Source organism: Triturus cristatus, chromosome 8, assembly GCF_964204655.1.
Source record: "Triturus cristatus chromosome 8, aTriCri1.1, whole genome shotgun sequence".
In the NCBI taxonomy this organism is placed as follows: Eukaryota; Metazoa; Chordata; class Amphibia; order Caudata; family Salamandridae; genus Triturus; species Triturus cristatus.
Window position 1 is genome coordinate 773173863 of NC_140591.1, and position 19772 is coordinate 773193634.

At 49.4% G+C, this 19772-nt stretch overlaps 1 protein-coding gene across 1 annotated transcript in view; it reads right to left on the reverse strand.

Moving 5' to 3' along the window:
- ZRSR2 (zinc finger CCCH-type, RNA binding motif and serine/arginine rich 2) overlaps positions 1 to 19772 on the reverse strand; it is a 162492-nt gene that overhangs the window by 6020 nt on the left and 136700 nt on the right. The window contains exon 10 of the mRNA XM_085622211.1: positions 15940 to 16049. Coding sequence (XP_085478337.1) covers positions 15940 to 16049 — 110 coding nt within the window. The remainder of the gene's footprint in view (positions 1 to 15939; positions 16050 to 19772) is intronic.

A 19772-nucleotide genomic window follows, 5' to 3' on the forward strand; every position in this document is an offset into this window, starting at 1 on the left:
ACTTTGTTTGAGTCAATTAATTAACATTGTTACAAAAGGTGTCATAACTATAAAATGCAATTAAAATAGCATTCGTCGGCCCGGTGTTCCTTAAAAGGTTACGAGCATTATCATGTGTGAAGTAAAATATGACCATAGTGCAGGCACAATAAAATACCTTTTATACGTACACTGTAAAAGCTCATCAGCAACAACTACTAATAGACAATGGAACCTGATAGGTGCCCCTTAGGTTTTTCGTGTTCTTTAAGGGGCCGCATCTATGAATTGACAACATGCAGTGAGTTATGTCACTGTGTAAACCAGTCCAAGTTTGTAGAGCGGGTGATGTGCTTCTGATTCGGTTGGGCAACCAGCAGGGTGCACAGACACTGGTGTTGTAAGCCAGTTGAAGTCTGTCGAGCTGCTGCTGTGCTTCTGAGTCTTTCGGGCAACCAGCAGGGTGCACAGCAACTCTGGCGGCAACAGTTGTAGTGCATTAGACCTGGTTGAAGCTGCTTCAGAAAGTGTAAGGTGCAGCATATGGGGACTTATTCGTGACGGGTCAGGTGCAACCATGGCTCAAAGTGCAAATTTCTAGTTGTAGAAAGCATAGTCCCGAATCCACTTGTGATGTAGCTGAATTCTAAGTCCTTCTGGGTTACACAATGGGTTAAAGTGCAGAGTGCTAGTTGTGGAAGCGTAGTCCCGATTTCACTTATAGTGTTGATGAATTCTAAGTCCTTTTCATTGAAAAGAATTAGCTTATGAATGATTGTTCGTGCTTAATTGGGTTAATTTAAAGGCGCAAAGACACCGCCATGGCTTAATGTGCTAAGTGCCAATTGTAAGCACATAGTCCCATTTACACTTATAAAATATCAGTATTCTGAATCCTTCCGAGTTTAAATATGTTACCTGCACCGTCAGGGTTTGTGAGTGTCTGGGCGGTTAGCAGCCTTTGAGTTAGCTTAATATATTTGGCAAACCTTGCTGGCTCAGCAGGGGTTTCCAGGTTAAAAAGCAGCTCTTTTGCTTTCCTGCATGAATGGGCTCCGTATTTTAGGAATAGTGGCTTTAATGAAGCGCAGAATGCGTTTTGAAGGACCGGGTATATGCAGATCAGATGGTCCAAAGATTCCTCCTTTAAGTGCCATAGTCTACATGTGCTGATATTCAGACATGACTTCCAGCAGCTGTTTAAATCTTTGATTGGAAGGGCCATCAGTCTTAAGAGGATCTGATTCAGCATTGACTTTGTTAGCGCATTGTTTAAGTATGGCTGGCAGCGCTTTTCTTTGTATGAGTTTAGTATGACCAGGATGTTACTCTTGGACTCTTCGATGGTTTCGAAGTCTTCCTGTTTAGATAAAAGCCGGACTTGATTTTTCAGTGCCGTTTTTAAAGCCATTGGGTGATTTGAGAAGTTTTGCCAGTTTTCTTCGACCACATTCAGATTGGAGCAAGCTACAGTCAGATAATCTGTTCCAGGATTCTACCCGTTTTTAAAAATGCCCTTCAAGATCTCTTTCATTGTGTTTGGGGTTGATACACACACGCGCTGCAGTAGTACCCACATTGGCTGCCCAGTTTACAAGGGATTGTTTGTTTAGACCGAACTCAAGGCATACTAGAAAATTATGGACATATGAAGGGATTTGGAAGATGTGTTTATAGGCCTGGCATTACCCCCGCTCCATGCTATCCACTAAGGCCCCCGGGAAGGTTATTTGACCATATCAAATGAAGGGTAGGAGTTTTGCTCTCATTGCTTTCTGTATAGCTTCAGTGGTTGGTATGTGCAAAGTAGAGTGCAGTTTACACAAGGCATAAGTCACTGCCTTGACATTTTCGTCTGAGCAGGTGATGTGCAACTTAGGCTTACAGTTGCTTGCAAACCACGCACCCAGAGAGTTGCAGTTGGGAGCACTCCTTAATTTCAAATTTCCCAATCACCGCTGCAGCTTGTGCTTGTTAGGGTGGCGCCCAAATATGACTAACTTTGTGTTCTTGCAGTTCGCGACCAGTTTGCGGTTGATGTTGTAAGCATTTAGCGCATCCAGGGTCTCTGCATTCACACCTCCGTGTGATCCATCAGTATCATACCGTCAGCGTACTGCATCAAGAATAAACGCTCTTGACCAATTTTAGGCACAAACAGATTTTAAGGATTTCACTAGGTCAGTGGTGGACAAATTAAGGAGCATGGGTGCAAGGACGCATCCTTGTGTTAGGCCTTGGTCTGTGTAAAACTTTGGCAATTGCTGCGTTTTGCGTAAGATTAATTTGCACCCAGGTTTGGGAACTGATTGTCATTATGGAATCCAGCAGCTTTTTCATGATTCCCCAACTGTACAATTTGTTCCAGAGGATATTCCTATCCACACCATTGAAAGCTGCAGTATATTTTCTGAAGCATGTGAAAAGATGGTGATTTTTAGGCTGGATAGCCTGCTCCACCAAGTATGCTAATACCATTATGTTATCCGTACTAGAAGCCCGATTGGTAAAAGGGCAAGATGCCCTCTTCTCTGACCCAGTTGTCGAAGTCAATTAGTAATAGCTTGCAAAAGCCTTGGCTTCAATATCCAATAACACAATTGTTCTGTAATTTGTCAGGTCTGTTTTGCCCCCCTTTTTCTGTATGGGTTGGAGGACTAATCCTCTCCAAGAGTCAGGGACTGTGGGAGTTACAATGCAGTGCTGGTAAAGAGGAGACGGAAGAGAGGTCCAGAATACGTAGTCCTCCTTGAATAAATGGCCAGGCAACCCATTCGGACCCAGGAAACCATCCTTCCTTATATTCTTGAGAATTTTAGTCAAACGGCTACAGTCCCTGTATGATAGATTTGTTGGAGGGATGGTCGTGTACCGGCCCATGTTTTTAACTTGCGTTCGGTTAAGCGCTGCACTATCCAGTGTCACAGAATGATTAGCACCACTAGCTCTGATGGCAGGGAGGTAGTGCTTGATCAAGACTTCAGCAGGGACTCAGTTGTGTCTAACCTGGGTGTGACCATTTAAGTTAATATACAGCCAGAATTCAGCCTGATTGCGTTGTTTCAAGAGGCAGTATACGTGTAGCCATTGCAACTCTTGTTGTTTTTTGTACTGCCATATGAATTATGTAGTTTTATAGCTATAGCTCATTTGTTACGAAGTTCCTCGCTCCCATTTCATTTATATTAGCAAGTGGCATTCCTCAAGGTTCTTTTGCCCTCTTTCACCTCCGCGCTATAACATTGTTGGAAGTGGCACTCCTTTACATTGGTGAATTCATGCATACTGGTTGTTCTTCTGTGGAGTAGTTGGTACAGGGTCGCTAATGTTGCCAGACATTGCGAGAATATGTCAGCATCAGAACAATGTCTGTTCTCCAGCTAGCAGTTACTTTTCCAGTTTGCCAGGCTCGAGGTGCTTATTTTGATCCATTTCACTCTTAGCAAATTGTAAATTTCTTCTCCAGTGGGAGAGCCCTGAGTGTTTAGTGTATAAGGGCTGAGTGAATGCAGATATATCATGGCAGATAATGGGAGATACACTCTATCCTTGGAAAGTAGGGGCCTTTGGGGTCCCAGGACCTGGGTGCAACAGCTGGATTTCTTCTCCCTTGCTCGGTGGCACTGGGTGCAGAGGCTAGCTGGCAGCTGTCAATCACCAGAGCGGTCGCACCAAAGATGCTTTGCTGCACACTCGATGTCACCAACTTCAAGATGCAGGGACACAGCAGTGGGGTCGTTGACGACGTCGGTCGCTGTCACTGTGAGGTGCTCTCACGCTGGAGATGTCAATGATGAGGTCAATCACCCGACTGAGGATCACCAAGCCTTGGCTGTGGCAAATTTAGTTTTCGGATACTTCAGCGGCTAAAAATCAACAGGAGTGGGCAAGCGGCTTTAAACTTAGTGTGAGCTTAGCTACCACTACGGGCTTGCAGGAAATCACTTGTCTTCGTGCACACTCTCGACATGCCCCGCGGGTCACCATTCTTGCAGTCGACTAGTTGCACAAGTCATGGGAGTCTGCTTAGGATTTCCGGCATCCACTGGAGTCTCTCTTGCTGGGAGCAATGAGCTTCCACCACGGACACACGAGTTCAGTATATGATCTCTTCAGGGCACTTAAGTGTCCTCTCTTTGTGATGCAGCAGAATCCAAAGTCCTGCTTTCAGTGACTACGTCTTCTTCGCGCATCTTCTCAGATTCCAAGGTAGTACTGAAGAACTGGTGCCAGGGGAGCCCCTTTTAAATCCAACTTTAAGGGGCGTTAAGGGTGTGAGGGACAGTGGCCAATGGGCAACTGGTCCCAGCAACTTGCCCGCCCCTATAGTGACAACATCCTGTGGGTGTACGTCATTATGCTACCCAGAATACTCTATTTTGGGTCCTTTCAAAATAGCCGGACCCTTCCTTGGCTTTACAGATCTCCTAGCCCACCCTAAAGGTGTGGCTAGTCTTTTCGGGGTGTACGCCTCCTAAATACCTAATTTTCCGGCTGTTCGGGCTAGACAGGGCGGAAAGGGCTTTGTCCTCGAGTGGGGGACAAGGTAATTACATATCAAGGACGGTGAAGCCTTTAAGGCTCACCGCCTTGATCACTGTAAACACTAGCCATCCTGGGAGGGCGGAGGTGTGACCTCCTTCCTGTCCAGGTCTTAGTCTTCATCCTGAGGAAGTGCCAGCACATCCCACCAGGAGGGGAGACTCTTGTCTTGGTGGCAAACAGCTCTGGGAAGCCCGCCAAGGCAGCTTTGTATCCTAGGGGGGCATACACCCAGGGTGTCATCCCTGTGCATGCCAGCTCACCCTCAACACACAAATCGTGTTGGGGTGAAAAAGCATGGTGTTTGATACCACATAACATAGTCACTCCATAACGGTGTTGGCTATCTCGAGTTTGCCTGGTAGCCAGCCCATGTTACTCTATAGGACGCCAGCCACTTACAGTAACACCCTGCTTTACAGGGTTATTGTAGGGATATATATGTGGGACATATATATCCACACCTTTAATAAAATGCAATCTATCTCCTGGGCTAAGGAGGACAACCTTAAGAGTGACTTACTTACAATAAGGTAGTGGGGTGGCTCTGCAGCACTTGGCATGTGAAGAGCTCTTCTCGAGCAGACAGGCTGCTCGTGCAGGGCTTCAATGGCTTAATATCTCAGGGGTGAACTTGAGCATGGGGGGCATCACTGCAGTCTTCCCAAGGCTCATCTTTGGGCCTTGACTCAGAAGGTGGGTCAGCAGGGACAACGAGGCTGCGTGGGGCACAACTGGAATGTGGCGATCCCTCTAGTGATTGTGGAGGAGGCAGTGGAGGTGGTGTATGTGAACAAGGATGTGGTCATGGAAGAACGGGTGGACATGGAGCATAAGGGGGCGGGCTAGTGTCTCTGTCTATACGCTTCTTTGGCACAGAAGCCTCTGGGTCCTCCGATGGAGGTTCTTCCTGAAATAAAATGCCTTCTCTTTTGAGGCAGAGTCTCTGTGGGTCTTAGCAGGGGTGGCTTCACTGAAATCTTCCCAGTAAGGGGTTGAATAAAAAGGCGCTTCTGTAACCTTTGGAGGATAAGCTGTTTCAACTTTTCTTGATGTCAAGCAATGGCCCTGGAGTAGACAATGGCTTAAGTGCCGGCATTGAAGGGCCTTTGACGTCGAGTCAGGTTGGTGGCCTTGGGGCTTGGTGGCTAAGAGAGGTTGATGTCTTTGGTACGGTATTTTCAGATCCAAGTACAATGTTAACTGCCAACCAGAGCTTGAAGGCAAGGAAACCCTGGAGGCTGTTGGGCTCTGCATTCGGAGTGGAAGTTGTTGACATGGGGAACGCAGCCCCGGGGAGGCCACAATGGCCCTCGCATCCTGAGACTCCATTGGTGGCGTTTGTCTCGGGATACTAACCTCAAGAGAAGAAACGCAGACAACTAAGGTTTTAATGATTCACTATGCGGGAACAAAGAAACGCAAAGAACACTTTGAAATGGGAAGAATATGTTGAGCCTCAGAGCCCCCTCAGCACACATCCGAACCAGATAGTGGAAAAAAACAATCTAACATGGAATCAGTGCCCATGCATATGGCCTACTAAAGGTGAAGTCACTGTGCATCCTGTCACTTCAAAGCCTTTCTTTGAAGAAAAATGACTTTCAAATGTCCGAGCTCAAAACCAGATGACAGGAGTGTGCAAAGCTTGTGTATCTACAGCAACAAATGCGGTGAAAAGTATGTGTTTCTTAGAGCTGTTTACTTTTCCAAATATTTCATTCCTTGGGTACAGATAGGAAGGTTTTAGGGATATTATGGGGTCAGCAGAACACGCTGCAGCAATAGATGCACATGCAGTTACTAGTCATGCAGGGCTACTGTACGTTGAAAGAGAGCAAACAATCCTGGTTAACCTTTATATTGAATAAAATGTCATATAGTCCTATTTTAAAAGTAGATAAAATTGTCTTTCACTGGAAGTACTCTGAAAACCTGTGCAATGTGAGCCTAGGAGGGGAGCTGAACTTGAACCCCCGTTACCTTCTTTGCTCTCTACTGGGCCAAGTAACCAGATGGCAAGGCTGCTCACAATCGAATATTAAATGAGTGCTTCTATCACTTCTATGAAGCAATTCATACAGAGGATTCTCAACCTTACAACTGGAAGTACTTTAAGGGTGTGAATAGATGACAGATACTGAAGGCGGAGAACTGTAGTTACAGGTAAGTAACTTTATCTGCTTGGAGTAGCTGTGAAAAAATAGTGCAAGTTTAGTTTTTCATTCTGTTGCTTCCTTCCTCACAACTGTGAAGACCAGAAGCAAAAGATAAAAGGGCACGGATGCTAAATAGTTTTCCTGGCCAACACTGTATGCCTAATGCAAATATCGGGGGAGGTGGGCTTGTGTCTTCATATTCTCCAGCTACTACTGTTATTTGTGTGGAGAAGCAAAAGAAATATGGCAACTGAAACCGTACATTTTGTTAAAGCCATTGACCTGCAGCAAGTTTAGGTACGCAGGTGTGAGAAAGTGCCCTTTGAGACGTGATAAATACAGTTTTTTCTGCACTGATCCTGCTGTTTTTTTTTTTACTCTGTGCACTGGAACACTTCTAATCAGGCCCCAGTGCATGTGCTCTGACACCTAAAATCTGATAAAATTGGATAAGTTCTAATTGGCATCTTTATCGTATAGGCCATAGTATATGATTCAGAAATATACCCATGGGCATGGCATGGAACGTTAAATATCACCTGTGAACTGCAGCACTTATTGTGCCGTCTACTAGTGTGGTAAAGGAAAACATGGCTTGAGGCCTATAATTAGAGCATGACTGCTGCAGTTTAAATATTCAGCACAACCTGTCAAAGTAACCGATTTATTAATAAGTCACCCCTACGTAGACATTGTGGGATTTAAAACTGTGACACGTACAAATGTAATGTTATCATGTGCCTGTAGTGACAAGCCCCCCAAAAGCTATGTTTACCTTGGAAGACTCTGGCTGTCCTATGTTGATGTATAGATTAAAATATTAATTCAGTTAGCTTGGGGACAAGCTAGAGAAACAATTCAACCACTATTTTTAATATTTATTGAAAATCTAATTCAATGCTGAATTTAGATTTTTTACTAAATATTTAGGGAAAATGATTTTTAGAAATTAAAAGCCAGCTTTTCACTGTCTGAAGCTCCTGCTGGCTAATTTGCCTTAACCTGTTAGCAGTTGTCCTGTCGGTGCTTGACCTTAATAAGGTGTGAAAACTGTTCCCAGTTCAATGGATTAGGTCTGGTGACAGGATGGGATGGGTGTGGGGCAGGTGATTCATATAAGCTCAGAGCAGCTGGGGGGAGGGGAAGGGGGGTTCCAGGAACTTAACTAATTTAAAAGGGACAGAGGTAAAGCTTGCCCATTCAAAGTGTAGTATAAAGGGAGACCTGAGAAAGGATTTTGTTCTTTAGGCCCAGGGTAGCTAACTGGCCACTCACAAGTGAGAGCGGAAGCTGGCCCCAGAACCAGTTTCATGTAGCTTAGCGGTAGGGGGATGCTCATTTCCCTAAACACACCCCAGCATGGCACACTCACTACCTTCAAAGCCAGAAGATCTGTGCCATCTTCGATTTCCCCTGCAATAGAGCATTCTGAGCCAATTTGCAGTAAAACAAACAGGATGTGCTGCAAAAGTGGGTAGGGTAGCCCCAGGGAACTTTTTCCCCATTGATTAGGGAGTGTCCAGGATTTACCCCACATACTGGTTAGAGAAATGTATAAACTTGTCATCTCACACAGCTCATTAGAACACTTTCTGGACCTGGGAAAGAACAGAAGAAGGACTGCACTGGCTGTTTGAAACCCGTAAGGAAACCTGGAGTGCTGGACCTGCTATCAGTTGTACCCAGGACAAAGAAGTGTACTCCAAGGATCATCCGGCTGACATCCTGCGTGGCTACTGTGTCATAAAAAGCTGAAAGAGACATTTTCCCTGGTCAGTGACCAGCTGCAACTGCGCGAGCACTAGCCCATGTGGGTGGCCGCTACTGAAGTGAGTCTTGGCCCCAAAGTGCTGCTCCTGAGGTCCTGGGGGTCTTAGTGGTGCCTGAAATCTCTGAAGAGTCTGGACTTCTAGACCTCCAGAGGAATGGTATCAGTCTCCCAACTCAATTCGCCGAAGGCAGGACCTCGTTGGGCAAGAAAATCAAGCTGGGAGGAGGAGCCTAGCGCGCATCCAAGATGGTCGCGTGAGCACAGGGCTCCCCGGACCCTTTCTGCTCCTCGGAATATATCCTGAGACTATCCTGATTTGGTGTATGGAATCTGGGAGATGAAGACCAGCTGATCATATATCTCTTTTCAAAACTCTAATCGGACCTGGGAATCCTGAGTTATCGTCGCCGGAACTTTTGGGACCCACCCGACGGAGGTGGCCGGGGTGAAGGTGACCCGTGGGGCCGGGCTGCAATTGAACAACAGCGGCCTCAGCGCGGTGCCAGTTACCGATTCAGCACTTTCGGTTTCGGTTTTGGCCTTCAGGAGATCAGCTGGCGTGCGTGCTCAAGGTGGCGGGGTGCCTCCGGGCCTCTGCCCGAGGTTTGCTTTCCTCTGCTACTGGCGGGTCTGACGCCTCCGGCCCCTACACCGACGGTTTGTGGTCCTTTTGCTGGCACCCGCGCACCCCTTGATCGGAGGTCCCATTGAGTGACTGCGCTCACATGGCGGGCAAAGGGGGTCCGGAGGGGCGCAAGACCAAGGCTTCACTGCGCGGGGGAGCGGTCCAGAGCAACAACATGGACCGCTATACCCAGGGCAGGAGGTCCCCTGGCGCTGCTGGCCTCTCCCCGGACGCTGCAGGGGGAGGCACGACCGTCGCTGCGGAACCTTCCCTGCAGGACATTATGGGCGCCATCGAGGGCATCAGGGAAACTATCGCGACGCAATATGAGGCCCTGGCCCGTAAGATCGACACTGTCGCGATCGATGTCACCCTGATTCGGGCCGACCTCTCTAAAACCAACGAGAAGGTCCAGGCCCTTGATGCACGGACCTCCACCCTGGGTGCGGAGGTGTCGGATCTGCGGGCCGCGCTTGGGGACATTAGAGTGGTCAACGACCATATGGCCCGGCGGCTTGAGGACTTCGAGGGACGGGCCCGACGCAACAATATCCGCATCATTGGGGTACCGGAGTCCTCCGACAGCCGCCCGGTGGACCTCGTGGTCGAGGAACTTATCCTGCAACAGCTGTCCCCGGTTGGCCTAAGCAAATTCTTCGCTGTGGAGCGGGCCCATCGAGTTCCGGGCGGCCGGCCGCGGCCGGGGGCCCCCCCGAGGCCTATCGTGGCTAAACTGTTCCACTACAGGGACCGCGATGCTATTCTGCAGGCTTCACGGACCCGTGGCCCGGTCCGCTACGAGAACTCGACCATCAATTTTTATCCGGACTTCACGCAACTTGTCCAGAAACAGCGGATGGGATTCCAAGGGGTGAAGCGCCGTCTCCGCGAGCTAGGCCTGAAGTACTCAATGATCTACCCGGCGAAACTTCGAGTGGAGCATGGAGAGCGGACTGCCTTTTTTGACTCTCCTGTGGCCGCAAGTGACTGGCTGGACTCGCTGCCGGACGGGGGTGGCCGGCCCGGGCCCTCTGGGGGCACCGCAGGTGACGGGTCCCCTTAGACTGACCTTTGGTCCTTACTTTTTGCGGCTTGGCACTGTACAGTTGGGTCTTACTTCTTTTGCATACTGTGCTTAACCAGGACCCGTGAGGGGTGCGGGCGGGTACGGGTCCCTTTCCTCCTCCGGGGTCTTTTTGTAGAATGGGGTTAATGGGGCGACAGGCACACTGCAAGTTGGGGGGGGTCTTTGGCCCGCAGGGGTGCAGGGTGGGGGGCGTTGGACTTGGGGTGGGGTTGGGGGGGAAGAGGGGTTGTTTAGTTGTGTGTTTTTTGTTTACAAGGCGAGGTATTGATTCTTATCCATATTTGGGAGCGGTGCTGCGGGCTGGGGGCCTCTTGAGCTATTGGATGGGATGGGGGGAGACGGGTTGAGGCTTATGTCATGGAACGTCAATGGGTTGGGGGACCGAATTAAGCGGGGTGTTGTACTGCAATATTTGCGTCGTTTGACTCCTGATGTGGTGTTTCTCCAGGAGACGCATTTGGTCGGCAATGTCTGCCATGCGATGAACAGGGGGGGATACCGCCTCGTAGCCCATTCGGGTTTCACAACTGGCTCCAGGGGGGTGGGCATTCTCCTGCGAACCTCCCTTCCGGTGGAGATCACGAGGATAGTCTCGGATGACAGGGGGCGCTATGTGTGTTTGACTGGGAGGTGGGAGGGGCAGCCCCTTACCCTGGTTTCAGTCTACGTCCCCCCGGGCCTCCAGAACTCCACCTTCACTGACTTGGGTCGAATGCTGCTTGACCTTCCGGACGGCCTCCTGCTCATGGGCGGGGACTTTAATTCTGTGGTTTCGGGTGAACTGGATCGTCACCCACCAAGGACCCTCCCCGCTGCCCAGTCATGGCTGGGTGGGATGTTGGAGACCTTCGGCTTGGTGGATAGTTGGAGACTATTGCATCCGACCCAGTGTCAGTTCACCTTTCATTCGGGGGCGCATGGGAGTCTCTCCAGGTTAGACTACTTTCTTATGCCTGCGGCGCAGACTGGTCGGATTCGAGAGGTCAGACACCTGGCGCGTGGTATCTCCGACCATTCTCCGCTGTGGCTTCTCTTTGACACCGGGTCGCGGTCCGCAGGTCGGATAGCTCCCATTAACCCCTGGTACCTGCGGGACCCTGTGACTCGTGACAGCCTGGTTAAGGCCATGGACCAATACTTCAGTGAAAACGAGGGGTCGGTGTCGTCTGCGTTGTCCCTTTGGGAAGCCTTTAGAACTGTGCTACGCGGACACGCCCTCGCCCAGATAGTGGTGGCCAAGAAGGTTAGGAGCGAGGCGGTGGTGAAGCTGGAGACTGACATCTCGGGGCTGGAGTCGGCCCTGGAGGCGAATGTTACTCCGGACGGACTACATGCCCTTAGCCTGAAACAGTTCGAATATAGGTCCCTGGTCACTGACGCGGCCAAAACTATGTATAGGGAGCGGCAGGGCCGACTGTATGACGCGGGGGACAAGGCGGGTAAGTTGATTGCGTGGCTGGACAAAAAAGAGAGAGTGAATCGTGTGGTCCCCGAGTTGTGTGCTGCGGATGGTGTGTGTGTGACTGAGCCGGATGAGATTGTGGAATGCTTCGCTGATCACCTCCGGGCGGTGTACTCCCCGGTGACTGACAGGGACGAGGATGACTCTCGCCTCCTACTGAGAGATATTGCTCTGCCCGGCCTGTCCGTTGAGGACCGGGAGCGGTTGGACGCCCCCTTATCGTCGGATGAAATAGCGACCGCGATTCGTTCCCTTCGCTCGGGCAAGGCTATGGGTCCTAACGGGCTGCCCATTGAACTATACAAATTGCGTCCTGATAAGCTTGCGCCCTTCCTCGGCCGCATGTTCCGCGACTCTCTTGCGGCGGGTTCCCTTCCTGCCGACCAGCGCTTGGCCACTATAGTCGTTATTCCCAAGGAGGGCAAGCCTCGTGACCGCTGTACCTCTTACCGGCCTATTTCACTGCTCAATGCGGAGCCTAAAATCCTGGCGAAAGTCCTGGCCAATCGATTGTTGAGTGTAGTGTGCGACCTTATTCATCCGGACCAATGCGGCTTTATCCCGCACCGCAACACCGCTCTTAACTTGCGGCGTCTGCACGGGGTCCTCGCCAGGGCGGAGTTCCTCCCCGAACCGGCCGTGCTGGTTTCTTTGGATGCCACAATGGCATTTGACACTATTGAGTGGCCATTCCTCTGGGCCGTCTTGGAAAAATTCGGCTTTGGAGAGGGATTTATTGGCTGGGTGAGGCTCCTTTACACGGGACCCATGGCTCAAGTGGTGGTGAATGGGCGGGTCTCTCGGCCCTTTGCCCTTGGCAGGGGCACGAGGCAGGGGTGCCCGTTGTCCCCGTTGCTTTTTGCTCTCGCCCTGGAGCCACTCGCTGCCTGGCTCCGTTGGGAGCCCTCGCTTAGAGGGATCCGGTGGGGCCCGGGCTTTGAAGATCGGGTCTCGCTGTATGCGGACGACATTCTCCTGTACCTCACCTCACCGCGGCAGTCACTCAACGTCCTCTTCGACGTTCTGACCTCCTTTGGGAACAATTCGGGTCTCACGATCAATTGGTCTAAATCCTGCGTTTATCCCATCGCTGGTGGTCCTCCTCTCCTGCCGCCTCGGCTCCCGATTCAAATATCTCTGAGCGGCTTTAAGTACCTGGGGATATACGTTTCGCTGGACCCGGTGGCTCGCTACGAGCAGAATCTTCTGCGTCCACTTCGGCGGCTGCGGGAGGACACGGCCCGGTGGTGCAGGCTGCCCCTGTCCCCGCTGGGTCGGGCCGCGCTGTTTAAAATGATGTCCCTTCCCAGGTTCCTCTATGCACTCCAGAACTCCTTTGACGTTATCCCAGTGGCCTACTTTCGGGAGGTGGAGAGCCTGCAGAGGAGACTGGTGTGGAACGGCCGGGCGCGTATTGCTCTTGCCAAGCTCACTCTCCCCTGGTATGACGGGGGCATCGCGCTTCCTGACATTCGCAGGTACTATTGGGCCTCGCAGCTATCTGCCATTAACCACGCCACGTATGCGCCCGGCTTGAATCCGGCGTATGAGATGGACAAGTTCCTGCTTCCCGGCGGGAACTACAACAGGGCACTTTATTCCCGCCTGGCTGACCGGACCCTTACGGGTCCTACTAAGATTGCTGTGCGGACCTGGAGGGCTGCCACTGCGGCCACGGGCTGGAGTGAGCGAATGACATGTGCTACTCCCTTGTTTGCCTCCGACCGCCTGGGCAGCTTGTGGACCACCAAGGGGTTTGACCAGTGGGACACGATTGGTATCAGCAAAGTGGGAGACCTGTGGCACAAGGGCGCGGTCAAGACTTTCGCGGTGCTCCAGGCCGAATACGAGCTGACCGACAGGGAGTTCTTCCGCTACGCCCAGGTTCGACACGCCCTGCTCTCGGTCTTCGGGGAGGGGACCAAGATCCCTGTTTCCTCGCCCCTCGAGGACCGCGTACTTGACGGACATGTCCCTGATAGTACTATTTCTTTAATTTATAAAAAATTGATTAATCACCGGGCAGATCTCCTGGTGCGCCTTCGGGGGGCTTGGACTGGGGATGGGGTTGAATTGGACGACGAAGACTGGCAGTCTGCACTGTCGTCCCCCAAGGAGGTTGCCATTCCGGCTCGTCTCCGGTTGGTACAGCTCAAGATTCTCCACCGGGTGTATGTCACGGGTCCGCGCTTGGTCGCGATGGGATTCTCCGACGACGGACTCTGTAAACGAGGCTGCGGGCTCAGCGCCACCTTTCTTCATATCCTTTGGGAGTGTCGCGAGGTGGCGGACTACTGGCGCCGGGTCCACACGGTTATGGGACAGGTCACCGGGGTTGTGCTGCTGCCGGAGGTGCGTCGCTGTGTCCTGAATGTGTGGGAGCCCAATGACTACAACGCGGCTCAGACTCGATGGGCGGCCCTAGGGAACATGATTGCCAAGAGGGATATAGCGCAACTTTGGGGCGCTCAACGGCCGCCCACCGTGTCAGTATGGAAGGAGAATATGGACTGGTGTATGTTTCGGGAGAAGACAGTGTATGTGGCCCGTGGCAAGCCGGGGGCATGGGGTAGAATTTGGGGTCAATGGAATGCGTATCGCGGAGGCATCTGTACGCCCCCCCTGGTAGACACTGATATCGCCATGTCCCCCTGACCCTTGACGGCCCCTAGCTCTTTTTGTAACAACCACATATGGACGTTCATCTCCCTTGACCCCCTTCCCCCCCCCCCTCCGTTCCCGGCCTCCCGGTACTCCTCTCTTTAGCGGATTGCTCAAATGTTCTGACTGGAGTTTCCCGGGGGGAGCCTGAACCGCACTGATATCCCTCGTAACTCGCCTTTTGTTTTTATTGTTTTTCTTTTTTGTTTCTGTTATTGTTGGACTGACGCTTGCTGTTCTTTGAGGACTATCTTGAGCCACTGCGGGGCAGTGCCCTGGGAACGGATTGCAGCCTTGATATGTGTATATTTCCTTATGTACCTAGCGGCCGGCCCGGGTGGTTGTAGGCCCATACTTGTAACCGAATTATTGTTCAATAAAAACTTTTTCCAAAAAAAAAAAAAAAAAAAAAAAAAAAAAGAAAATCAAGCTGGTCCCACTGTGAACTTGTTGCCGCTCGAAAACCGTTTTAGAGAACCCTTGTGGTAAGTCGATCCAACTTCGGTGCAACCTTTAAGGAGACAGCCTACAGCCTTGCCCTGCTGGAGCATTCTAAGCTCCAAAAAAAGAGACTAAGACTGAAGAACTAAATCTTGACCAGATGAAGGCGCCAAAGTATCTGACCAACGAGAGTACTTTACTGGGTGTGAAATGTGAACTTTTTGCTCTTGGAGCTTTTCCTGCCAAACTAACAGATTCAATGGGATCTCGTCCAATGGCTACCTAGCTTTGAGAGGACGTCCTCAGAAAAAGACTGCAACGTTACCCCAGTGGAGGATTTTGACATTCATTTCAAAGACTAAGTTTGAATGTAAAATCAGAGACCAGGACGAACCCGCTTTGCGTAGCTGACCAGCATTCGATCGCGATGAGCCTGAAATTGGTCCCAGTCACACACGAACAGTACTTTCAACTGGCTTTTTACTTTTTCTTGGTGCTTTTTATATTAAATGTTTGAACATTCATGTCTCCGGTTCCACTTAATAAATTCTGTTGTTTTGGTGTAATTAACAATTATATCACAGTTTATATTTATTAGGGTGGGATTTTATTGTTTGTGGTTTCTCATTTTTAACTGTTTTGGTGCTTTTAAGTGCTGTAAAAATGTCATCTAATTTCATGTCTGCTTTGCTCCATACCTACCAGGGGTTGAGCTCCTGTTTAAATTATTGAAACTTTGCCTGGACCTAAGAGGGTAGTGACTTTATTTCCTGGGGTGGCCTACCATCCACCACAATTAATAAATCACTTTTTTTTTTTACATCAGGGAACAGCAATCAAATTGAAAAAGAAAAAAGCAAAAAAGTACACAGTGATGCTGGACCAAAGATAAATAGGGCTGAAACACACACATGCTGGGCAAATATACGTCCAGTCTTCTCCAGATGAGTAGCGAGGGCTGGGATATAGAAGGAAGCCTATATGATGGGGCAGGCGGGGCAGAGCTCTACATCACCATGACCTTCAGTATAACTGTTTCTTTATTCTGCAAAAAAGCTACATTTTTCTCAAACCTGTCAATTGCACGTCCATTAGTGTCTGGAGGATAGTGAAACAGACATAGGAATAAACACAATTTCAGTGATTCACAACCATATTATTTTACGAAGGAGAACTAGTTCATAAGAGTTTATGTACATATTAGCCACTTACCACATATTGCAGTTTTCCACCTGGTCACAGGACAAAACTCACACTGAAGCTGTCGAGCTGCATACCATCGTCCATTGAAAAGATTAAATGCTTCCTTACATTCTTCTTCTCTTAAATTGAAAATAGAGACAATTATTTTTAAAATGTGGTAATCTCTACAAAAGTAAAATTGTTACTACTATCTTTCCTTTGGAAATGTCAGAATTATGGGCTATGGAAGCTGTTCTCTCGTTCACAGGGCAGTGTCAACTTTCAGCTTCCCACAGCTGCTGCTTACCCTCCTGCTTTTACCTCTATTTACTTGCATGTGTTTGATTTTACATTTAGAAAGCCAAGTTAAAGATTACAATGACATTTTGCTTATATACATTTGGACATTTTAAAACGAAAAACGAACACAATTTAAATCTAGCCTTATGCTGCAGTATTTTACAAGCATTTAAAATAGTTTTTTCTACATAAATATGTGGTTATACATAATGAAAGGAATGACACACAAGGGTGTCACTATTCAAGAGTTCATGACCTCAATGGAGACTACTACAGTGCCAAGCTTACCTTCAGAATATACTCATGTGGACTTATACATTGGAATTTACAAAGAATCCTTGCAGTAGTCATGGCAATGTGCAAAATTAACAGATATTCAGAATTAAACGTATATGTAACAATTTTCACAGATGTATATGTAAAAGGTGTACCCAGTGGCGGCTCCTCCACTATGGCGGAGGAGCGTCGCCCTACGGCTTTTAAGCAGTGTGTGGTAGAAACATAAAATGATAATAACTTTGCGTTATTATCATTTTATGCTTCGTACTGCTTTGCGTGAGGGCAGGCTGGGCTGATCTGCTCTCGGAGGAGGGCAGGGGAGGAGTGGTTTGCCCACTCCTAAGTGCGCAGTGACTGTTTCGTTGGCCTTCTCGGGCCACCCAAACCAGTCATGCACACTTTTCCTGTCTCCATGCAGGCTGCATTACAGCCTGCGTGGAGAACATGCCCAGGCCCCCATTGCGTGGTTGAGCGTCAGACCAGGACGCTCAAAACCAATCACAACGCTGCATTGCAGCATTGTGATTGGTCAATGGGGGCTGCTGTGCTTCCTGTTCCTCAAGTTCCAAGAGGAGAGCAGGAGCAGAAACGCGGGACCCAGCGGCAAGGCAAGTTTCTTTTTTTGTAATTTGTTTTATATTCAGCCCCCCAACCCCACGAACGACCCCCTCTCGCCCACGCCCACCCCGCCACCTGCAAGCCATGCCGGCCAACACTGGGTGTACCTTGACACATGCTAGAAAAGGAATATGCTACTTACCAGTATGCATCTGTTCTTGGCATGTAGAGCTGCAGAGTTGTACACTGTGCATAGATCGCCATCTGGTGTTGGGCCCGGATGTTTGCAGTTTGTTTTTGTTCTTTGGACAGTCTTTGGAAGTCACGAGTTTGGTGACTCCTCCTTCGGTCCGTACTGCGCATGGGCTTCGGCTCCATCCTCAGATTGTTTTTCGCCAGCAGGGAAATGATGGAGCGTAGTAATAACAGTGAGAAACCCATGTGTGTGGTATCTACCAACCTTAGCGGCGACCACCGGTATCCGTTGCATCGGTTTAAAATAATGTCTTCAGGACAGCCTGGCCCACACTAGCTTGTTGCTTGGAGTGCACGTATACACAGTAATGTTTTGTGAAGGTGTGCGGTGTTGACCATGTGGCTGCTTTGCAGATGTCATCTCAGGGTATGTTCCCTAGAAAAGCCATAGAAGCCCCTAACTTTCTTGTAGAGTGGGCTTTAGGTGGAACAGATAATGTTCTTTTTGCCTTGTGATAGCAAATTTGAATACACTTTACAATCCACCTAGCTATCCCTGATTTAGAGATGGGGTTGCCTTTATGTGGTGGAGAGAAGGAGACAAACAATTGTTTAGTCTTTCTGAAAGGTTGCGTTATTTGTATGTAGTACAGTAAAGCCCTCTTAACATCAAGTGTATGTAGAGCCCTTTCCGCAACAGATTGAGGTTGCGAGAAAAAAACAGGTAATTCCACCGATTGATTGAGATGGAAGGGGGAAATGACCTTGGGCAGAAATTTTGGGTTGGTACGAAGAATCACTTTGCTGTGATGTATTTGTAAGAAGGGTTCCTGTATAGTGAACGCTTGTATTTCGCTAACCCTTCTAAGGGAAGTGACAGCTACTAGAAAAGCTGTTTTCCAGGTGAGGAACTGTAGCTCGCATTTGTGCAGTGGTTCGAAGGGCGGACCCATGAGCCTTGTGAGAACTACATTTAAATTCCATACAGGTGAAGGCGGTGCTCTGGGTGGAATTATGCGTTTAAGGCCTTCCATAAAGGCTTTAATAGCGGGCACCCGGAATAGTGACAGATGTTGTCTGTTTTGCAGGTAGGCAGCGATCGCTGCTAGGTGTAGGCGTATGGAAGAATATGCCAGGTTACACCTTTGAAGATGGAGTAGATAGCATATAATGTGTTGTATGGATGCATCTAAAGGGTTGATTGTATTGTTACGGCAGTAAATGACAAATCTCTTCCACTTTGCGGCATAGCATGCTCGAGTGGTAGGACGTCTGGCTTCCTTGATGATATTCATGCAGTCAGGGGGAAGGTTAAGGTATCCAAATTCTAAGATTTCAGGAGCCAGATCGCAAGGTTGAGCTGCGCTGGGTCCGGGTGTCTGATTTGTCCATGGTTCTGAGTTAGGAGGCATGGGGATAGGTGCAGTTTTTGGTGTGGTACCACTGAGAGTTGTAGTAGTGTGGTGTACCACGGTTGCCTGGCCCATGTAGGGGCTACAAGAATGAGCGTGAGGGAGTGCTGTTGCAGTTTCCTGACCACTAATGGAATTAGTGGGAGAGGTGGAAAGGCGTATGCAAATCTGCCTGACCAGTTCATCCATATCGCATGGCCTTTGGACAATGGGTGTGGGTATCTGGCGGCGAAGCTTGGGCATTTTTTGTTTTCGTGGGTGGCGAAGAGGTCTATTTGAGGATGCCCCCACTTGTGGAAGAATGGGCGAAGAACTTGTGGATGCAGTTCCCATTCGTGTATTTGTTGCGTTTGTCTGCTGAGCAGATCTGCCATGGTGTTTTGTATGCCTGGAACGTGCTGTGCCAGGAGATAGATGTTTTGTGGAATTGCCCATCTCCATATGCTCTGGGCTAAGCGGGAGAGCTGGGGAGAGTGTCCCCCCCCCCCTGTTTTTGAATATAATACATTGCAGTCATATTGTCTGTGCGAATGAGGACTGCTTTGGCTGAAATCTGTTTTTGAAAGGATTTTAGGGCTAGAAAGATCGCCAAGAGCTCCAGATGGTTGATGTGGAGCAATTTTTGCTGTGGCGTCCATAGACCTTGCATTGTGAGGTGTAAGTGGTGCGCTCCCCAGCCGGAGAGCGATGCGTCTGCTGTTAATATCACCTGGGGAACCGGGTCCAGGAATGGCCGCCCTTTGGAAAGGTTTGTGGTGTTCCACCACTGCAGAGAGTGATGAGTGCGGCCGTCCACCAACACCAGATCCGTCAGCTGCCCCTGGGCCTGGTTCCACTGTCGTGCTAGGCACTCTTGAAGTGGACGCATGTGGAGTCTTGCATGGGGCACTATGAAAATGCAAGATGCCATCATCCCTATTAGCTTCATGAACACTCTGGCTGGGAGAGAGTGCTGAGGAATGAACGTTTGGCGCAAGGCTTGTATGCTTGCGATTCTGGCTGAGTTGGGGTAGGCTATACCTCTGGAGGTGTCTATAGTGGCCCCGAGATATTGCTTTGTGTGAGATGGTACGAGGTGGGACTTTTGGTAGTTCACCGTGAAGCCTAGCTGGTGGAGCA